Here is a 21,183-nt window from a genome sequence, read left to right as displayed (position 1 = left end):
TGCTGGTTGAATGAGGTCCACCCACTTTAGGGAGGGCAATCTGCTTTGCTCAGGTTACCGATTTAAATGTTAATCTCATCCAAAAACACCCTCACAGGAACACCCTGAATAATGTTGACCAAATATCTGGACACCCTGGCCCAGTCAAACTGACACATAAAATTAACCATCACAGGAAGGTGGTCAAGGGGGAAAGGTAGAGGCAGATGTGAGTAATGACTGCCAAGGTAGGTGTGTGAAGTCTCATGTAATGAAACAGCTTATCTAAATGAAGATGAAAAAAACAAGCATTCACTGAGTTCTAACTCTGTGGCAGGCGGCATACTGAGTTCTTACATGCATCTCATTCCATTTAAGCTTCCTGGCAAGGCTTTGAGCTGTGTTTTATGGCTGTACCCATTTTATAAATGATGAAAACCAGGCACTGAAAGATAAATGACACATCCAAGGTGACACCACTGGTTAGAAGCAGAGTAAGGTTTGAAATGAGGATTTCTAATTCCAACTTCAGTGCTTCTTGTGGTACCCCTGGATATTTATTTCACTTATTTTCTTCTTTAAAAAACTATTAAACTGCTTGTGATAGCTTTGAAAGTGGATAAATCAGGTTTTAAAAATACCTAACGGAGTATTATACTCAATATTCACTCCTAAGGGCAATATTGGGTCAGCTTGACCCTTGACTGGGAATTGTCACAGAGAACTGTTAAAGGTTAAACTGACCAGCTTGTGATGGTCTGTTCCGAAGCTTAGGTACATTCACAGAGCCAAGAACAAGCATGGTGTGCTGGCACCCATGGCACACAATAAAGCGAAACTTAAAGACCTATAGGCCAGAAAATGTATCTAAGCCACCAATGGCAGGTGGTTTCAATAGCAAATGCTACCGGGACCACTGAGTTGAGGACTGTGACACCAGATATGGGCTCAGGCGGAAAGTACTGTGATCAATTAGTGATGTCTATCCGAGGCAGAGGCTGACCCATGGTAGAGCCTCAGTATCTTTCCGGCTGGGGTAATTCAGAATCCAGGCCCATCAATCCTGGGCGTCCTCTGGAGATTTCCTTACACTCTGGAGAGTCGTGGATTCCTAAAGGGTCTGAGCAGGGATTAAGGGCCCCTGAGCTACGTGTTTTCTCTTCCTTCAGTAGAATGAGACAAAGGCAGCCCAGATGATTAAGCTGTGTATGGACAGTAACTGGGATGAGATGGATGTATAAATTAAGTCCCTCAAATTTTCATACATTCCATCACATTTATATATTATTGATGTTGTTTGCTGACAATTCCCTTTCAGGAAGGTTCTAAGCAGAGCATTTTCCCTTCTTACCCAAAGTAGCAGGCAGGAAACAATCTCCGAGGAAAACCCTTCTCATAATCTAATCTCCACCCGTCCATCCATCCATCCACTCACCTAGTAAATACTCAGAGAGAACCTATGATTTCCAGGGACACAGGAGTGAAACACACAGATTCCCATCCTGGAGAAATGTGCAGTCAGTTGGGGGCTAGGAATAATACAATGCGATAAATGCTTGACTAGAAATAAATACGGCAGAAGCACAAAGGAGGGAGCAACCCACCCTTTCTTCCCCTCCCATTTTCTAGACTCCAGAGACATTCACACCTGATCTTCTGACGTTAGTAGGAATGGGAGCTTGCCTGGTGGAGAACGCAGCTGGAGCTTTCTAAGAGGAGAGAGTTGCATGGGAGTGGCTGAAGCAGCAAGTGGTGAGGGTCAGTAGTAGGAGATGAGTGATTCACCCAAAGGCCAGACTCTTTGTAGAGGGCTTGCCCCTGAGGCCGGTGCATACGTGAGAACAATCCAGTGGCTGGGTTATGGCAGGACGAGTGCTGATATCAGTAACCTGGAAACGGAGTCAGTGTTGGCCTCCAGGGAGCCACAGAGAGGATGACAAGCTGCAGAACGGCAAGCTGCTCGAGCCACGCAAAGGTGAACATTGAGACAGGAGGGTCCCTGCCACCGGACCAGATGCGCAGCCTTCAAGGGAGCGTGCACTGGCCCTGCTCTACCCTCCAGCCCACTGCTCACTGCAGGGCTAGGCTGTACTGAGCTAAATGCTGGTCCCTTGACTTAATCATACTCACTTTCTTCTTGCTGCTGTTCCTTCTACCTAGAACACTGCTCCCCTCTCCTCCCCAGCCTCTCTTCTTCACCTGCCTAATGCTTATTCATCTTTGGTCTCTGCTTAAACAGGGTTTTCCAGACAGTCTTTCTGTCTCCCCAGTTCCAGGTTGGGAACCTGTCTTAGGTATTGGGTCGGCCAAAAATTTCATTTGGGTTTTTCCATAACATCTTATGGAAAAACTCGAACGTACCTTTTGGCTGACCCAATACTTCCGTGTACCCAGGACACAGCTCTCTGTATATCACACTATTACAACTGCCTGTTTCCATAGTGCATCTTGTGAATGACGTGTTTCTGGAGTTTTGTCCACAGGCTGAGGCTGACTCACAGTAGAGGCTCAGTGTCTTTCTGGCAGGGCTGGTTCAGAATCTAAACCCATAGGCGCTGGGCGTCCTCTGGAGCTTCTCTTACACTCTGAAGAATCAAGGGTGGATTTCTAAACAGTCTCAGCTGGACTGAGCAGTGAGGATGGTGACGTGGGCAGGAACCTGATTGTGAAGAGTCTTATACTCATGGCTAAGTAGTCTGGGCTGGCCCCAAAGGCCTTTTGCTGTGTCTGCTAACCAACCAATCATCCTGAACAGACAGGCACTAGATTCTAACAAGCTCCAGGCTTTACCCCAGTTACCATGACAACCAGGCTTCACGGGCGATGGATGGTATTGAATGACTGACAGACTCCTGGTGTCTTGGCTCTGTCCCCACCCCCCTTAAGTCACTTGCATACACATGGAACTGAGACTCTCAGCACCCTCCTCCTGAATTTGTCCTGATTTTGACTTTCCACCTCTATCACTGAAAACAGCCTCAGCCTGAAAGGAGAAAAAGGTGTGATAATGTCAAAATTACTCCCAGGACCACCCTTAGCTCCCTCTCCCCAACTGATATAATGTGGCAAGAAGAAAATGGGCTTTGGACACAGACCTTGGTTCAATCCCATTCTACTCTTTACTTATTGTATCGTTTTGGGCAAGTGACTGAAACTACCTAAGCCTTGATTTGCTCATCTCTAAAATGGGAATAATTGTACTTGCTGTGGAATGATGTGTGAATATTAAATAACGCCTGGAAAATCTTTGCCCAGCACATGATGTGGACATTGTTCCCTCCATCTTCTTCATTCACTCCCTCTCAGTTAATAGAACAGTTTATCCTGCAGAGAAGTTGGTTAAGAAAATTGGTGTTCACAGACTCCTCAGCCTCCCGTATTCTCCAGTTTTTCCAGTTCAGAATCAGGAAACAACAGCCCAGTCTAGGGATGCTGTGGCATTTCTGGCAGCAGTAATGATAGTAATACTTGACCATTATTGCTAGTTTCAAGCCAGGGAGTATCCAAAGCACTGTACATGGCATGGATTAACTCATTTAACCCTCAGAGCAACCCTATGAGGTAGACAGTGTTAAAATCCCCATGTCATAGATGAGATAACTGTGATACAGGGAGGTTCAGACAGTAAGTGAGCATGGAAATTTCCACCTCAGGCAGTTTCCATTTCAGAGCCTAGCCCTCAGCTATAATACTGCCTCCCATCATGACCAAAATCGTCTAGCGGGTCAGAGTCCCTGATGGTAGCCCTTTATCAGGTGGAGGGAGACCTGAGACCACAGCCCCAGCATTGCCCGTTGGGAGCATGGATTCCTTTTTCTGAGCTGCTTTGTGGAATGAGGGGTTTGGGGAGGCCACTGCTACTCATGGCCCATGATGAACAGTTTCCTGCAGAGTAAGACTGGCTTGATGAGATGGCGCGGGCCCCGAGTTTGGATACGGTGCACCTGGCATCAAACCCCGATTCCTGGCTTGTTAGTCATGGAACTTTGGGCAAGTTACCTAACAATCATAGCAACAACTAATAAGATTTGTTGAACACTTAATTGTGCCAGATACCAGTTTTAGAGATTCATGTATAGAAACCATTTTCATCTCCATTTTCAAATGGGGAACATGAGGCACAAAGAGGTTCCGTCACTCATCCAAAGCCACACTTCCAGTGAAGGGTAGAACTCTGGCTCCAGAGTTCACACACTTAACCACCACAGTTCCTGCCTTCTCCAACCCCAGATTGCCTGCAAAAGGAGTAAATCCTCCCAGCCCCATTGTGAGCCTCCAAAGAGATAATGCAGATGAAAGAGCTTTATAAAATATCAACTCTTAATCAAGCATGAGCTATTACAAGGATATGATTTATAGTCACCCAAAAGAAGACCTGTGACTCTCAAAACATTTTAGAGGTATTGTCTAGATGGGTTGGAATCAGCCCATCCCTGAGCACTTCTGGGGGCTTGTTACATGCCGAGCCTTGCAAACCCAAGAGATGACTTTATAAGTTTGCAGGATAATTGGAAGAACAGACCAAGAAATTGACAATTACTATAGTGTGCTAAATACTGTGCTATAGGGAAGCATGCGGATACCATGAAGGACACACAGGGATACTGCGGGGACACAGATATAGGGCCCTTGTGAGTGAGGGAATGTTTTCTAGAGCTGAGTGGGAGAAACTCAGTGAAGGAGGTAAGGGAACTTTCTAGTCAGAGGGAACAGCACATGCAAAGGCACAGAGGTACCTGTACTATTATTCTCAGGTGGTTGGGAAAAAACATGCATTTTTTTAAACATTTTTATTGGAGTATAATTGCTTTACAATGTTGAGTTAGTTTCTGCTGTATAACAAAGTGAATCAGCTATATGTATACATATATCCCCATATCCCCTCCCTCTTGAATCTCCCTCCCACCCTCCCTATCCCACCCTTCTAGGTGGAGAAGCATGCATTTTAATGGATACACAGAAGCACCTAGGGGGCAGGGAAGTTAGCCAACGCTTCCCAGCTCATCCAGTCACAGATTAAACAATCATCTTTTCCAATGTTATGGCATGAAATAGGCTATATGATTCTTCCTTTCCCTTGAGGGCAACCAACATAGCAAAGCAACATAGCACACAGATCACAGCAACCTGAATGGCATCTGTTTGCCGCACAGAGATAAATAATGCATTACACCTGCTCTTTTCCACCTGATGCTTGTCATCTGAGGAATGACAGAGACTTGCTGATTCTGGCACCTCAGAAATAAGGCTGCCTGGCTCTGCCTTAGAGCCACACGGATGCAGTATCTCCACGGAGGTGTGAAGACAGCTCTCACACCTGCACCACAGCCCAGACCAGGTGTGAAACTAGCGGTAGACATGGTGGCCAGAGACGTGTCCCCCGGGCTCCTGGCCTGCCAGGCGGGCACAACAGCTCCTCTGGGGACCAGACTAGAGTGGGAAGGGCCCCAAGGGTCTCCCAGTACTTCCCTGGCTGATTTGCACCTCCTTCCTTTCCACTCTGGAGTTCAGACCATGTTGGCCTTTCTGAGCAGACTCTTGCTGCTGGGGGCACAAGGCCTTCACGCGGCCTCCCTTTGCTCTCAATGTTCTCCACTTTGGCTAATCCCTACTCATCCTTTCACACTTGCCTCTGGTATCCTTCCTCTGACCCCCTAAGGAAGACTGCCACGAGCTTGCTGCCTTCTTTCAAAGTCCTCATCACACAGTACAACAACTATCAGCTTACCTGTCCATGTCTCCACACTTGGCTGTAAGCTCACTGACAGCAAACACTCCCTTTAGCCCTCTTCACTTCCCAGATACCTGGAACACAATAAGAAATCATTAAGGACGTACCCAAGTGATCTCAAATGCTCCTCAAGTGTTCCGGTGTGTTTCTTAAAGTTTCAGAATCTTGGCTTTAGAGGAGCTCTTAAAAGACATCTCGTCAATTCTGCAAATGCTTCTTCTACTCATAGGCAAACAGCTAACTTCTGCTTGGGACCCTCCAGATACGGGCAGCTCACTGCCTCATGAAACAACTCCTATCTCCTTGGCCTCTGAGTGTTGCGGTGATTTACCTTGAGTTGAGCCTCAATCTATCTCCCTGTAGTATCTGCCCTTTTGGTCCTAGTTCTTGCCCTTGTGACCACACAAACAAGCCTAATTCCTCTTCCTCAAGACAACCCTCCGGAGCGCTGAATCTAATCCTACTGACCTCTCTTAAAGAGAAACCTCTCCTTTCTTGTTCAGGTAAACATCCTGCATCCCCTCAAACATTCCCCAAAGGATTTGGCTTTACATTTCTTCACCCTCATGCTCATTCTCATTCAATCATTCCCCATTTTCTTCTTTTATTAAATCTTATTGTGGTAAAAACACTTAACATGAGATCTAATCTTGTAACAAATGTTTAAGGGTACAATACCGAATCCTTCACTATAGGGACAATATTCCGGCAGATCTCCAGAACTTACTCATCTTGCATAGTGGAGATTTTATGCCCGTTGATTAGCAATTCCTCGTCCTCCCCCAACCCCCGGCAACCACAATTCTATGCTCTGCTTCCATGAGTTCGGCTACTTTACATACTTCATGTAAGTGGAATCATGCAGTGTTCGACCTTCTGTGAGTGGCTTCTCTCACTTAGCATGATGTCCGCCAGGTTCATCCACGTTGTTGCACGTGGCATGATTTCCTTCTTCTCAGAGGCTGGATGATGTCCAGTGAATGTTCTGTTTTCTTATTTCCTTTTAAAAGTGTGGCTCCCAGAACTCGGCACCAGGTTCCGGGTTTCTCTAACCTGCACAGAGGGAATGAGATTATCCCCGCCTTTACTTTATTGATTATAATTTTCACCTGGCTTCATTGCCCTCCGGAGCTGAAAGTGATCTAAAACCCTTGGGCCTTTTCTCTTGTTCTGCTAAGCTGGCTCTCTTCCTTACTGTGCTCCTGCACTTGGTATTTTATCCCCAGGACAGGATGTTACAACTTTTCCAACTGAGTCCCATTTTGCTATGCTTGGTCTGTCTGTCCATCAGCCCTTTGAGGGCTTTTTGGACCCTGATTCTTTTTCTTCCTCTGGGTAGATACAGTGAGCGTGGCTGCTAAGTCCATATCCAAGGCATTGACAAAAGGCACCGACTAGGTTAGTATGGAGGCCGGCTTTGTGACAGGCCACCAGAGGTTCTCTGTAGGACCGTGGTACTCAGTATCTCATCCCAGATGCACTGCATAGGCTTCATCTGGGATAGTTATTTAAAATACAGATTGCTGATTACTCAGAAATACAGAATCAGAATGGACAGAGGTGGGGCTCAGGAACCTGTGTTTTTAATAAGCCCTCCAGATGATCTCAATATGTAGCCAGGTTCGGCAAACATCAACTCCTGTTTACTGAGCACGAAAGTCTAAAACAAACGGCAGTTTGATCTGGTCCAAAGCTGACATCTAAGTAGCTGATGGGATGGGGTGGAGCCCTGGCAGAGCACCACCTGGTCCTACAGTCCAGGGATCCCCAACTCCTGGGCCATGGACTGGTAGCGGTCCGTGGCCCGTTAGGAACCAGGCCGCACAGCAGGAGATGAGCGGTGGGAGAGGGACTGAAGCTTCATCTGTATTTACAGCTGCTCCCCATCACTAGCATTACTGCCTGAGCTCCGCCTCCTGTCAGCATTATGGTGAGTTGTGTAATTATTTCATTATATATTACAATGTAATAACGATAGAAATAAAGTGCACAATAAAGGTAATGCGTTTGAATCATCCCGAAACCATCCCCCCACTCCATCCGTGGAAAAACTGTCTTCCACGAAATAAGCAACTCTCGGGATCCAAATCCATCTCCATTTACTATGTTGCCCCACACCTGCTAGCTTCTCAAGGCCAGAACCTTGTACTTTAGATTTGCATCATATTCATACCAGTTTTATTCTCACAGTGTCTACCTTGTCCAACACACGGTATGCCTGGGATGGTACATAGTAGATGCTTACTAAATTTTTCAGCAGAATTTAGTCTGATGCAATAAATAGAATTGGCTAATTCTCCTAAGCAAGAAAGACGAGTTTGAATCTCAGCTCCACTGTTCTTTTTAGCTATGTGGTTTTGGGCAAGATAATTAATCTTTATGAACCAAGGGCATCACAAGTAAACATAAGAAGTATGGGGTAGGTGACTAAGGATAATTTAGCCCTCATGCTGTATGATTCTCAAGTCACAGACCTCCCCTTGCTGGCTGGTACCCTCCTTCAGGGTCCTTGGGAGGCGATCCTTTGCAGACAAGCCGTGCTGCTGAGATCAAGCTGGAATTCTCTTCTCCAAGCAGCGCGTGGCAGGCTGTCTGCAGACCCCTCATGAGTATAATCACTCCACAGGCATCCTCCAGCCCCCACTAATCGGCCCGGCCCGTCACTTTAATTGGGCAGCACTACACCACTCACCTAAGTAATCACTCTGGCTTCTGCCCATGAATTCCTTTCATCCACTTTTGTTTATCACGGTTGAAGCATTTTTTAATCAAAACAATTAAATATGCTAAATCTTCCTCAATTAGTAGTGCATTAAAAATTAAAAGTACTTGAACGGAAATGGCAGAAGAAACCCTGTGCTCGGCGCTGAGTGCTGATACTTAAAGCATCACTTCTCCCAGGCACTCTCAGCTCGGAGTTATCCAGAAACTGCTGTGCACAGAGGCACAGAGGGCTGCAGCCAAAAGGGGACTCAGGACGAGCAAGTCCAACCCTTTCTCTCCATAAATGGGAAACTGAGGCCCAGTGAGATCATGGGCCTTTTCTAAGCTCATACAGGGTGTCAGGGACTGGGACGCGTTTTGTTTTACTTTTTAAGAAAAATAAAATGTGTATATATTTAAGGTATATAGCACGATGATTTGATACAAATAAAGTGAAATGATTATTACAGTCAAGCTAATTAACATCTCTCTCCTCACATAGTTACGTGTGTATGACGAGAGTACCTGCAATCTACTCCCTTGGCAAATTTCCAGTATTCAATACAATGTTATTGATATTAACTGTAGACATCAAGCTGTCCATTAGATCTCTAGGCTTATTCCTCCTACGTAACTACAAGTTTGTGCAGCATCCCCCCTTTTCCCCCACCTCCTCACCCCGGGCAGCCACCGTTCTCCTCTCTGCTTCTATATATCTGACTTTTGTAGAGTTCACGTATAAGTAAGATCAGGCATTTTTTTTTCCTTTTTGGGTATGGCTTATTTCGCTTAGCATAATGTCTTCAAGTTTCACCCATGTTGTCGCAAATGGCAGGATCTCTTTATGTTTTAAGGCTGAATAATTATTTTATATATAAATGGGATCTATGTGATATATATATAGGGTATATATGTGGAATATATATATAGGGTATATATGTGGGATATATAGAGAGTATATACATATATACACACAATTGTATATATAATAATTATATATTTGTTATTATATATTTTATTTATATTATATATAATAATTATGTATTAAAATTATATATATCTATAATAATTTCTTTATCCATTCATCTGAGTGACTGGGACTTCAATTCAGGATTCCTGACTTGTAAGATTCTTTCCATTAGAAGCCCTTACCAAAGGACTCTTGGCATTCATTTATTCACTCATTTTTTTTCATTCATCAATCATTTATTCTGAGAATACTCACTGAGCTCCTCCCCCATGGCAGACATCGTGCTGCTACGTTGACAAGAGAGTGGTGAATAAGATGCCAGTCCTTGACCCCATAGAGTCTGCAGTTTCATGCAAAGGCTGGCAGGTAAACTTGCTGCCTGATACTCCCTTAAAAATATTGAATCTAATCCTTAGCTTAACTGAATTACAGCCTAAATTATTTTTCCTTTGTGGTTGCCAGAATAAGACACTGACTGGTCATAATTATTGTATAGTTGCAGTGAAAAGTAATGACATGTTGCCAATGCAAACTCCAGTTCACAACCTTCAGAAGCCTTCAGCTACAGAGGGAGCCGAACTCTGCAGCAATGGTCAATATCTTGCTCCAGTCTGCTTTTGTAGCCTTATCTTGCCAGCTGACCAAGGGTTGGAAACCTAGTTCCGTTCACCTACAGGCTGTGGGATCGGGGAAAAATGATGTTATGTCTTTGAGAATTATGTTCCTCATCTGCAAAATGCAGATTCCTCAGCAACTCCTCAGATAGAGACAGAGACAACTAATGTGGGCCTCACAGTTCTCATGGGGCCAGAAGCCAAGCAGCCTCCCCAGGGAGATCTATCCACCTTCTGACAGCACTCTGGCCTCTCTGGGGTGCAAAGAGGACCTGGGCAAAAAGAACTGGGACACATATGATCATTCAGACCTAAACAAAGCACATGGGTAGCTCTGAAGAAAGAGGGAAGTGTTCTGATCCAAAAATGCTTCATGGAAGAAACGATATTTGAATTGGAGCTTGAGTAGACTTTAGAAAGATGGTGAAAAAGGAGAGAGGAAGGGGCAGCAAATGCAAAATTGGTGCCAATCTTGGGCCAGGCACTGTGCTAGGCACAGGGGTATATGGAGATGGATGAGATAGAATCACTGTCTCAAGGAGGCTCCATGGAGAATGTGCAAAGGAAAGGGAACAAGCACTTTTCACCAACTAGTGTGTGCAATACATATTCCTTCTCATTTCAAGAATATTTGCACTGGAACCAGACAGAAGAGAACACTGAAACTGGGTTAAAGAACTGGGATTTCAACCCAGACCTCTTAGACTGCAAAATACAAGCTAGCTTTTACTACTGTGAGCTAGTGAGCTGTGAGCTACTACTATGAGCTGGTTGTACATATTCACGGTCTTTCAGCGTCTCAGCATACTGTTTCTCTGCTCCCTGTTGCAGGTGTTTCCAGCAATGATATCAAGACATGCTTTGGAGGCTCTTTTGGCATCGACTATGAGTACACAGATACAACACAAATTGGAGGACGTTTATCAGGAGAAGATTGTAAAAAATTTGGAGGTGGCAAAAAAGGCAAGTATTTAGTAATGGGCTTCCCAAAAAAGAGAAGCCAGATTTTCCCTTGGACACAAAATCGGGGCATGTACGCTATTCCCCCACCACCACCAACTGATTCCATTTCAGTCAATGGTCATACTGCATATCTGCTGAATACCCCAAACCAATGACCTGTAGTGGGCTTATTTTGAATTCTGCATAGGCTGAGATCACCTTAGAAATACTTGACTTCGTATGGTGCACCCTCCTAGATTTCAAGCACTAGACAAAGATCTAAGTAAGAGCTGGGTTGAAAGGAATGTGCAGATGGAACTTGGAAAGTCGACTGTTGGATAAAGACCCATCAGGTACAGTCCCGAGGGAGGAAACAAGTTTGCTGAGAGAGAAAAATGTGGTTATCAAGTCCAAGCTCAAAGAATAGTTATTAGAGAAAGATTATACAAGAATATTCTGTAACATCTCCCACACAGGTCACTACGAGTGTTCATTCATTCATTCAACCTGTATTGAGTAATTTTTTCCAGGTGGGAGACAGAGGATGCAGGGATGACGAAATAGTTTATAGTACAGTGGATGAGTAGATGGGGTTCAAGTTACTCCCATTGCATTGGGCTACTCATGTCTCAGGGCCTTAAGTCAAATCCTTCTTCTCTCTGATGCCCTTCCCTCCTCCTTCCAATTACCTGCCAAGATTTATCCATTCTTCTAGATAACTCACCTTTTTTCCTGACCACCTCCCCACTGCTACTATAGATCTGACCACATCTCTCTCTGCACCTCTACTGAGAGAGAAATCTGTTACAGCACTTACAATATTCGATTGCACTTATTTGGCATATAGCAGGCACCAAGTAAACATCTGACATAAATATTTGAATAAATGAATGAATGAGCCATCATCCACTTTCCCATCTTCTCCCTCCTCCATGTTGGGTTGGGCTGTCTTCCCAGCGTCTGCTCTAATCCAAAGGATGGATCTGTTTCCAAGTCTCGGTGCTTCTTTTCTGCCTTGTCCTGCTAGTTAACCGAGCAAAGTAGAAGGGTGGGAGACAGCTCTAAGGAGAGCACTTACACTTTGTTCCAAATCTCATTAGCAGAGCTTGGCGTTTTAGGAAATGAGCTAATGTGGTTATTCTCTCGATGGCAGACGATTACAACAAGACAGTGGGTGTGGAAGACATCATTCCTCTGGTGCAAGGTGGCAGCTCTGGCTGGGCAGGTGGCTTGACACAAGACAGGAGCATCATTACGTACCGTTCCTGGGGGAGGTCATTAAAGTATAACCCTGTTGTTATTGATTTTGAGGTAAGTCTTTTCGCAGTTGAAGAAACTCTACGTTCACGAGGAATGAAAGTGAAGCAGACCAGATCATTTCATATTTCTTATTATAAGCCCATCAGAGAACAAGATTAAATGTAACGGCATGCTGAACTGGTGGCCTTCCCCGTCTGACTACGGGGATACGTGACTCTAGACTCAGGCCACAGGAGAGCTGGGATCACAAGCTTACTATCCGGTCAGGGCCTAGATTTACACTCGTAGTCCCAGAATTTCTTCGGGATTAAGCCACCTTAGAAAAATAACAACTCACATACATAAAAGACTTTAAAAATCACATCCGTTAAGTTGGAAGTTGGCAAACTTTTTCTGTAAAGGACCAGATAGTAAATATTTTAGGCTCTGTGGGCCACATACAGTCCCTTTCATACAACTTCTTCTTCTTCTACTTTTTTTTTTTTTTGGCAATCTTGTAAAAATGTAAACATCATTCTTAGCTCAAAGGGCATACAGAAACAAGCCGTGGGCTGAGTATGATTTCAAGCTCTAGTTTGCTGCCCCTCCCTGCTCTACATGAGCTCATCACAATGACCTCTGGCACAGATGGGATTCTCCCCATTGAAAAATTAGGAAACTGAGGCTCCAAGTCATCAAGTGAATCGTTTCAGGTCACAGAGCTCATATGTGGCAGTACCTGGATCCCAGACCTTTGGACTTAATGTCCAGTTCTCTCTTCCCTCTATCCTAGCACCTGCCTTAAAGCCATGGTTCCCAGCCACCGGGGTCAATTTTGCTCCCCTAGGAGACATTTGGCAATGTCTGAAGACATTTTTTTTTTTTTTTTTTTTGCGGTACGCAGGCCTCTCACTGTTGTGGCCTCTCCCGTTGCGGAGCACAGGCTCCGGACGCGCAGGCTCAGCGGCCATGGCTCACGGGCCCAGCCGCTCCGCGGCACGTGGGATCCTCCCGGACCCGGGCACGAATCCGTGTCCCCTGCATCGGCAGGCGGACTCTCAACCACTACGCCACCAGGGAAGCCCTGAAGACATTTTTGATTGTCACAACTGAGAAGATGCTACTGGCATCTAGTGGGTAGAGGCCAGGGATGCTGCTAAACAGCCCCTAATTCACAGGATAGCGGCCCACAGCAAAGAAATATCTGGCCCCTAGTGTCAACAGTGCCAAAGTTGAGAAAGCTTGCCTTAAATCTCTAACCCCACAAAGGAAGTAAAATGGTATTCAAACTGCAAAGGAAGTGGCTTGTTCTACCAGTATTGTCACACTATTCAATTCATATGCAAGCGTAGTTCATTAGAAAAAAGAGTTATATTTTGGGCTTTTAAATAAAATATTATTGTTTTCTTGCCCATTTTCCCTGACGTTGCTCATTTTCTATAGAGAGTTAAAAATTCCAGGTGTGGATACATTCCTTCTCTTAAAATATATACCAACAGTTAAACCTAAAAATCTATTATAACACCCTCTTCTCTATGAAGAAAGAGGTCAGATGGATTAACCCTGATTGCATTTCTTCTCCGATAAATAAGGAACCATTTTCACACACCTGTAATTCACATAGGGTCTAAAAATTGCTATCATCAAGCTATTAGTGATTTGGGCAAAACTGTAGAATTGCTATCAGGAGTAACATATAAACTTTCATGGTCAAGACGTGAGCTCTTTGTTTGCCTTGAGCAAAACTTCCAAGGGGAAGACTGACATTCGTGACTTGGAGAAGACCCAATTCTGTCTTTTGGGAGAGCCTGGGTATGAGGTGAAAAAGATATAGTTTGGCTCATGGGTCAGCCACCTTTTTGATATGTGACCTTGGATGAGTTACTTCATTTTCTGAGCTCCCGTTTTCTGCTCTGTAATATGGGCATAATAAAATGTTACATCCCAAGGTTAGGGAGAGAGAAGTGAGTACTTAGTAAATGTCAGTTGAGGAAGCAGGTTTGTGGAGGTTGTGTTAGCTGGCCAAATCTCAGAGCCGGGAAATGGCACAAGCCCAACTGGAGCCAAGACTGACTGACGCTAACGTTCATGATCTCTTTGCAACCCATGATGCCCCCTGGAAGGCTGGCTTCGAAACATGAGGCTGTTGGCAGGTCACAGAGCAGGGGAGTGACACAGATAGAGCTGTGCTTTGAAAGGAAAATGCTCACAGAGGTATGAAGGATGAAGGAGAGACAGACAGACAGACTATGGCCATGGAGAGGAAGTCAGTTAGGGAGTTATGTGGAACCTGGTGCTCGGAGTGGAGTCTTATTCATTTGCCTATTCCAGAGCTCAGCAGTGCCTATTTATGGCAGGTGCTTAGATTGAGTGAACGTAGGAATCATGCTGTGTGATGATGCTGTTATGGTATATATTATTCTATGTTATATGTTATGTTATAGTGTGTTGATATCACACTACTTGCCTTCTCTGAATCTTTCCTCTCATTTGTAAAATGGGAACGAGACCGTTGCCAATATCTTTTCAAGCTCGAACATTTTAAGAATCATTTCTCCATCCCTCTTCCCTCTTTAAGTTCCACAGCCCTTCCCAATCCTCTGCATGAGGATTTGGGGATGAGAAAGGAGAGATGGGGGTCTGAGTGCTGACCTCCCCTGGAAGGTCAAAGGGAAGTTGCCCGTTGGTCCTGGCCTTCTCTGGAACTAAGAGTCATCTTTAACCGGGGCAGCCCTTTCTGTACTGATTTCCTAACAATGGGGCCAAATTCCCTGAACTTCCAGTAATGGTCTTCTCCCCTTGGCTGGGGGCCCAGCCAGTCCTGACAAGAGCAGCCTGGTGACCTCAGGCACAGCCCCCTGGCCACAGGTCAAGGTTTGTTTGCCATGGGTCTTTCTGTACACATCTCCAGGAACCCATTCAAAGCATGGCGAGTGCCCTACTGACCTCTGATTCTTGAGAAGTGAGTTTGCTCCAGTGGGGCTCAGTCCCATCTCTGAATGGCTCTGTGACCTTGGCAAATCCCTCCCCTCTCAGAGCCTCAGGTTACTCTCCTGTAAAATGAGAGATCTGGAAAAGAGATTTCATTTGATGGTTATGTGTTAAAATACATAGCCTTATAAGCATGCTGAAGACAACCATATATACATGCAATTTGAAAAATATAGGCTTTTTTTTTTTTACTATCATCACATCTAATAAAAATGGTGCTTTATTTTATACTGTTCTTCCTCTTTGCAGTGATATCTCACACTCATTACTTTTTTAGATCCTCACGTGAATTCTAAGAAGTAGGTTATTATACCCATTTTATAGAAAACAGGGCTCAGGCTTGGGGGCGAAAGTTACGAGTTCTGGGCCACACAGCTGGGAAGCGAGCAGCATTGATTTAGCTTTGACTATGTGACAGGTCTTCCCCATCTCTCAACTTTAATCCTCACAGTAAACCTGGAGTGTAGGACTATTGTTCTCACTTTCCAGATGAGGAAGGAAGGCTTCATGTGTAATGGGACAGAGATCACACAGCTACAAGTTACAGAGCTGGGACCTGAAGCCAGATTTTCTAGCTGCAGAGTCAATGCTCTTTGCTACATCTACTACTTCCCAAGCAGGGGTTGACTCCCCCACACCCCCGCCCCAGGGGACATCTGGCGTCAGGAGACAGTTCTGGTTTTCACGACTAGGAGGTTCTACTGGCATCTAGTGCGTAGAGGCCGGTGCTGCTAAACACCCTACAATGCACAGGCCAGCCTGCCCCTGTCAACAAAGAACTGTCCAGCAGGAAGTGCAATAGTGCCAAGGTTAAGAAACCCTAGACTACAGTCCTGCCTAGAATGGGCATATGTGAATGACTCCGCCACCATCATCCCCCCAACACCCTCAAATACACACAGGCAAACACCACATTCACACCATTAGGGGCGGTGCTCAGCAGTGGCAACATAACTGCATTAAGGACTTTACTAATTCCTGCAATGAAGGTTGACAATAAAAGACACACACACACACACACACACACACACACACACACACACACACACAAACATATAAATACTTTATACTCTTCCTGATTCCTAAAAGTGCTGGAGGGGGGCAGATGAGTTGGCACAGATAGCTTCTGGGCTCTTGTCTTCCTCTGGGACCACAGGTCTCAAAGTTAAGTAGGTTGGTGTTCAGCATGGTCCACTGTGTGGTCCTGAGCTGGTCACTCAAACACTCTGAGCCTCTGCTTCTTCATCCATGGGTTGGGGGATTCAGGATCCAATACAACTGGATAAAGTTGAGTGTCTGGCTCTGTGCCTGGCATGTAGCAGGCCTTCCGGAAGCTTGAAGGCCGGTTCTTGGGCTCTGGGAAGCTGGACAGAGCCCAGGGAGGGGCCCTCTGTTCTTTCTGTGCCCACAGTTGCAGCCCATCCATGAGATACTGCAGCACACGAACCTGGGGCCTCTGGAGACCAAGCGTCAGAACCTGCGGCGAGCCTTGGACCAGTACCTGATGGAATTCAATGCCTGCCGCTGTGGGCCCTGCTTCAACAACGGGAAGCCCATCCTCGATGGTACCAGCTGCACGTGTCAGTGCCCCCTGGGTCGCCAGGGCCTTGCCTGTGAGCAAATGGAGTCAGAGGGTAAGACCCGCACATCCTCACTCAGGTTCTAGCCTATCTCGGCTTAGAGGGGCCAACACAGAAGGGACCTTTGGGGTTCCCAGCCTCTCTGTTCTATGCCCTCTTGCCCATTGCTCTAGGAACCCACATTCTGAGCTTTATGGCTGACCCCCTACATTTACTGGTTTTTATGCTTTCTCCTTGCCATTAGGACCCTCTCAGATGACGACTGTTTTTTACCAAGGTGTATATGGACAACAGGATTCATTTCCGGAGGGATGTATTCATTTCCTAGGGCTGCCATAACAAATTACCAAAAGCTGGGTGGCTTAAAGCAATGGAAATGTATTGTCTCACACTTTTGGAGATTAGAAATCCCAAATCCAGGTGTACTGGCTAGGTGGCTTTCTTCTGGAGGCTCTGTGGGAGAATGTGTTCTCTCTCCTAGCCTCTGGCATGAGTCAGCAATGCCCGGCATTCCTTGGCTTGTAGGTGCGCCATTCCAGTCTCTGCCTCTGTCTTCACATGGTGTTCTCCACTCTACGTCTCTGTTTTCTCTCTTATAAAAATACTAGTCATTGGATCAGGACCTATCCTGATCCAGCATGACATCATCTTAAGTTGAGTTTATCTGCAAAGATCTTATATCCAAATAAGGTAACATTCACAGGTAATGGAGTTTGAACTTCAACCTATCTTTTGGGGGACACAATACAACCCATTACAAGGGATAAGTAAGTTGTCATTATAGCACAAGGAGTCATGACTAAAAACAAGGTTGGGGCAAGTAACATAAAGCTTAATGTTTCAACGTTTAAACATATTAAGCTGCAGCACAAACCAACGGGTATCAGAAAAGAAGGTTCTCAAACGAGGGTTAGAAATCCATGTCCCTTAGAGATGAAGAAGTCTAGAGACCTGGGTGTGAATCTCAGCTATTTCACTAACTTACTGAGATACCAGTTAATTGTTTCTTCTTTCTGAGGCCTTTCTCATCTATGTTTCCCTTTGAGCTCCAAGAATCTCTACGCATGTTCTAATCCCTAAGCTTCCAATTTTCATGCATACTTGGTACATAGAATGATGGCAAAAATACGGGCTACCAAATCAATGTATAAATCAATCTCATTTGGCAACTGCGATGAAGAAAATGTAAAGAAAAAAAAAGTCTGGAAAACAAACAGCTGAAGCACAGTGTAGATGGGATAGGAGGCTGATTTTAAAATGAGATGACGGTGGGTTAAAATTTTCTCATTGGGAGAGTCGTTCTAAATGGGAGGCAGGATAGCATAGCTCTGGTGTCAAATAGGCCTTCACATCCCAGTGCTGCCAATTTGCATGTTGGGTGGGCATCCCCTGTAAAATGGGGATGATATCAGTACCTCCATCACAGGTTGTGTTGAGGGTTAAACTAGCTAACTTGTGTGGCAAGCTCAATTCTAATAAGTAAGAAGAAGATAGAGCCCTATTGGTAGAAGATCTGTCCTGGGTTGGGGCCACATCTAAATCCCTCCTTTGTGAGGTGAAGGGAGTACAAATTGGGTCCCAAAAAGCTGCCTGGTATCCTATAGGAGGAATTCTGAAAGGGGTGAGCCAGGATGGTGAGTGAATTCCAGAGTCCTTATGAAGGAGGATGCAGAGAACAAAAACCAAGCAGAACAATGACCAGGGCCAAGCCTGGTACAGTTTCCTCATGTGAATTGAAAAAAGGAACTGCCTGTTAGGTGGGTAAATTGGGAGGAACAAAGAAAACCACTCGGGGTTGATACTGCCCAGCTCCAGACCCAGGGATTTCTTGACTTTTCAAGCAGAGTTTGGACTGGGTTTCAGCCCCATTTGCCTCATTGGCCAGGCAACTTTCTAGAGGGACCAAAGGTCAATGAACAGAAAGAACAACAAATTCTGTACCAGGCACTATTGCAACACTTTATGTGCACGAACTCCTTTATTCCCCCAAGAATGTGATGAGATAAATATCAATACTATTATCTCCCCAATTCACAGATGAGGACACAGGGGCAGGAGGAAGGGGAGATAACTCGCTGAGTCATCTAGCTGGGGAGTGTCAAAGCCAGGATTTGGACCCAGGTGGTCTGATGTTAGGACCCAAGCTCTTAACTGTTACATTCTACTAATTGACATCCTAAGAGTCTGGAAATTTGGGGAATGGGGGTAGAGGGTCTGAGATGATTGCACTGATTATCATTTTGGGGAGTGGAGAGGGAGGGTATGGCCCAGGTCCTGGTTATCGGGCTGACCTGGCTTAAAGGGACAGACATGAGCTCTGCCTGGGTAATTAGAATTAGAGCATGTCAAGGGCCCTCAGAGCCAGTGACTTGCTTGGATCCCTGTTCACACAGCATAGAGCAAAGTGAACAGGGAGTGTGGACTACCTAGAGATGCCTCTCCGATGATCCAGTGCTGGGCTTGGTGGTGGCCATGCTAAGTCATATGCACACATGATGGGCACTGGAGAAGGGGGACACAATGTCGATGATCAAGGGGGGTGGCAGGGCGCAGAGGGCTGGGTCGTCCTCACAGTCCCATTTCTCCTGCATGACTACAGTCAGCTGCAGGCAGCTCCCGGTGTTCCATTCACCTTGTTCCATGCCCGAGGGGTATGGACCTCGGGTGGCCTTGGGACTATCAGACTAAACTTTCAGCCAGACAGAGGTCGATCTGGCAAGGAAGTCTAGGGCGGGGGAGTCAGCCACCATGGAGACCCATTGTCGTAGGTGCCGAGGGATTTTCCCCGCAAATCTTTGCCTGTAGGGACCGAGCCACAGAGGTGGGAGAAATAGAGAACCCCTCTATGGCTGCCCCACCAGGGAGTGTAATGACAGAGCTGGAAGGGACTTGAAGATAATCTAATCCAATGATATTCACACTGAGATCTGAGGAAGCTTGGGGTCTCCTAGGGGCTGCCCCAGAGGAGCAGGGCAAACCTGATAGACACCCAGGTTCAAATAGAACAGCTTCACTTTCATCTGACTTCCATGCTGGGGCCCACATAAGAAGATTTCATTTAAGAAAAAAAAAAAACAGTAATGAAAAAAATAATGATGGAAAACCCTACTGGATCAGTCCACCCTTTTCCTTTACAGAGGCGAAAGCTCAGGCTGAGAGAGGAGATGGGATGGTCCAAAGGCACAGAGTCAGTAGGAGGCAGCAGCCCCAGGCTAGAGGGATTGTATAAACTGGATTTCTAGAGACAGCCCATGGTCAGCGCATGTGTTCTGATACTCTGTGCAGAGCATCTGTCACCCACCGTGGCCCCATCGCTGGAGTCTGAGTGGGGTTGATTTGCAAACCTTCATTTAAAAGCCCAGCTATCCTTTGCATAGGGGTGTCTGGCTGGCCTTTGTGAAGCTCCAGCTGGGGTGAGTTCCCTGTCTGCACACTCACCACTGGCTCAGCGTCATTCTTCCAGAGATGCGCGCCTCCCTGCCTCTCCGCTATCCATCTTCCGTGGAACCGCAGGTTCCAATTTCATGAGATGGGCTCCCAGCGGCCTCTTCTCACTCCATCCAGAGTTTCAAATTAAGTGCGAGGCAGTGAGCACAGAGGTCTGGGTTGGCTACACGGAGGCATTTCCCCAAGGAGAGATTGCAGACCACTCTAGGGCAGTGGGATGGGCCTCACTCAACCAGCCAAGCTGCCGCTTGTATGCTAACCTCCTTGTGCCCTGGGAAATTATCCATGCAGGAGAAAAGGCGGATGGTCACTGGGGCTGCTGGAGCTCATGGTCTGCTTGCAAATCGGGCACCCGGGAAAGGAGGAGAGAGTGTAACAATCCTGCACCCCAGAACGGAGGTACCTCGTGTCCGGGCCACAGAGTGCAAACCCAGGCATGCTGAGGGCTCTGGGCACAGGCTGCAGCTGAGGCAGAGGATGTCACTGCCTGAGCTGACCACTGGATACTGACCAACTTCACTCAGCTGACAGAAGATGCCAATCACCATGGACTTCTTCTTTGTCCTGGACCAGGCCATGCCATCAACAACCAACTGTTCTATTACCCACAAAACTCAGTCACAATTGGGTGTTGAGTGTTAATGGCTCATAGAGCTTTGGATCATCTAAAAATAAATAAATAAAAGAAAGAAGAAAGAAAAGAAGAAATCTCGATTCATGTCTTAGAGGAACTTACAGGATGGTAGAGGCATAAGGCAGGCAGACGCTCTTGAAACTATCCGTAGCCAACAAAACAAAGTACCGTGAGAACGATCTCAGTTATTTGATAACAATATTTGCTCATTTGTAGAAAACCATTATTAGTTTGTAAGATAAGCAGACATACTGAAACAAGGAGAAAAATTAAAGATTGCCTTGAGTTCCTTCACTTTTCCTTTACTGGGACTCAACATATTCTCGTATTCCTTCAATTAATCTCTCTTGTTT

At 45.7% G+C, this 21,183-nt stretch overlaps 1 protein-coding gene across 2 annotated transcripts in view; it reads left to right on the top strand.

The window, feature by feature from the left end:
* Positions 1 to 20,862, top strand: part of C8A (complement C8 alpha chain) — a 72,155-nt gene extending 51,293 nt beyond the window's left edge. For both annotated transcript variants that reach the window (XM_004273796.3, XM_033435410.2), the window contains exons 8-11: positions 10,829 to 10,960; positions 12,093 to 12,250; positions 16,581 to 16,803; positions 20,488 to 20,862. In XM_004273796.3, the coding sequence (XP_004273844.1) occupies positions 10,829 to 10,960; positions 12,093 to 12,250; positions 16,581 to 16,803; positions 20,488 to 20,639 (665 nt within the window). In that variant the 3' untranslated portion in view covers positions 20,640 to 20,862. The remainder of the gene's footprint in view (positions 1 to 10,828; positions 10,961 to 12,092; positions 12,251 to 16,580; positions 16,804 to 20,487) is intronic.
* Positions 20,863 to 21,183: the final 321 nt, after the last annotated feature.

The sequence above is a fragment of the Orcinus orca genome, chromosome 1 (assembly GCF_937001465.1).
Source record: "Orcinus orca chromosome 1, mOrcOrc1.1, whole genome shotgun sequence".
Classification (NCBI taxonomy): Eukaryota; Metazoa; Chordata; class Mammalia; order Artiodactyla; family Delphinidae; genus Orcinus; species Orcinus orca.
Note: the sequence above shows the minus strand (reverse complement) of the source record. Positions and strands in the feature narration are given on the sequence as shown.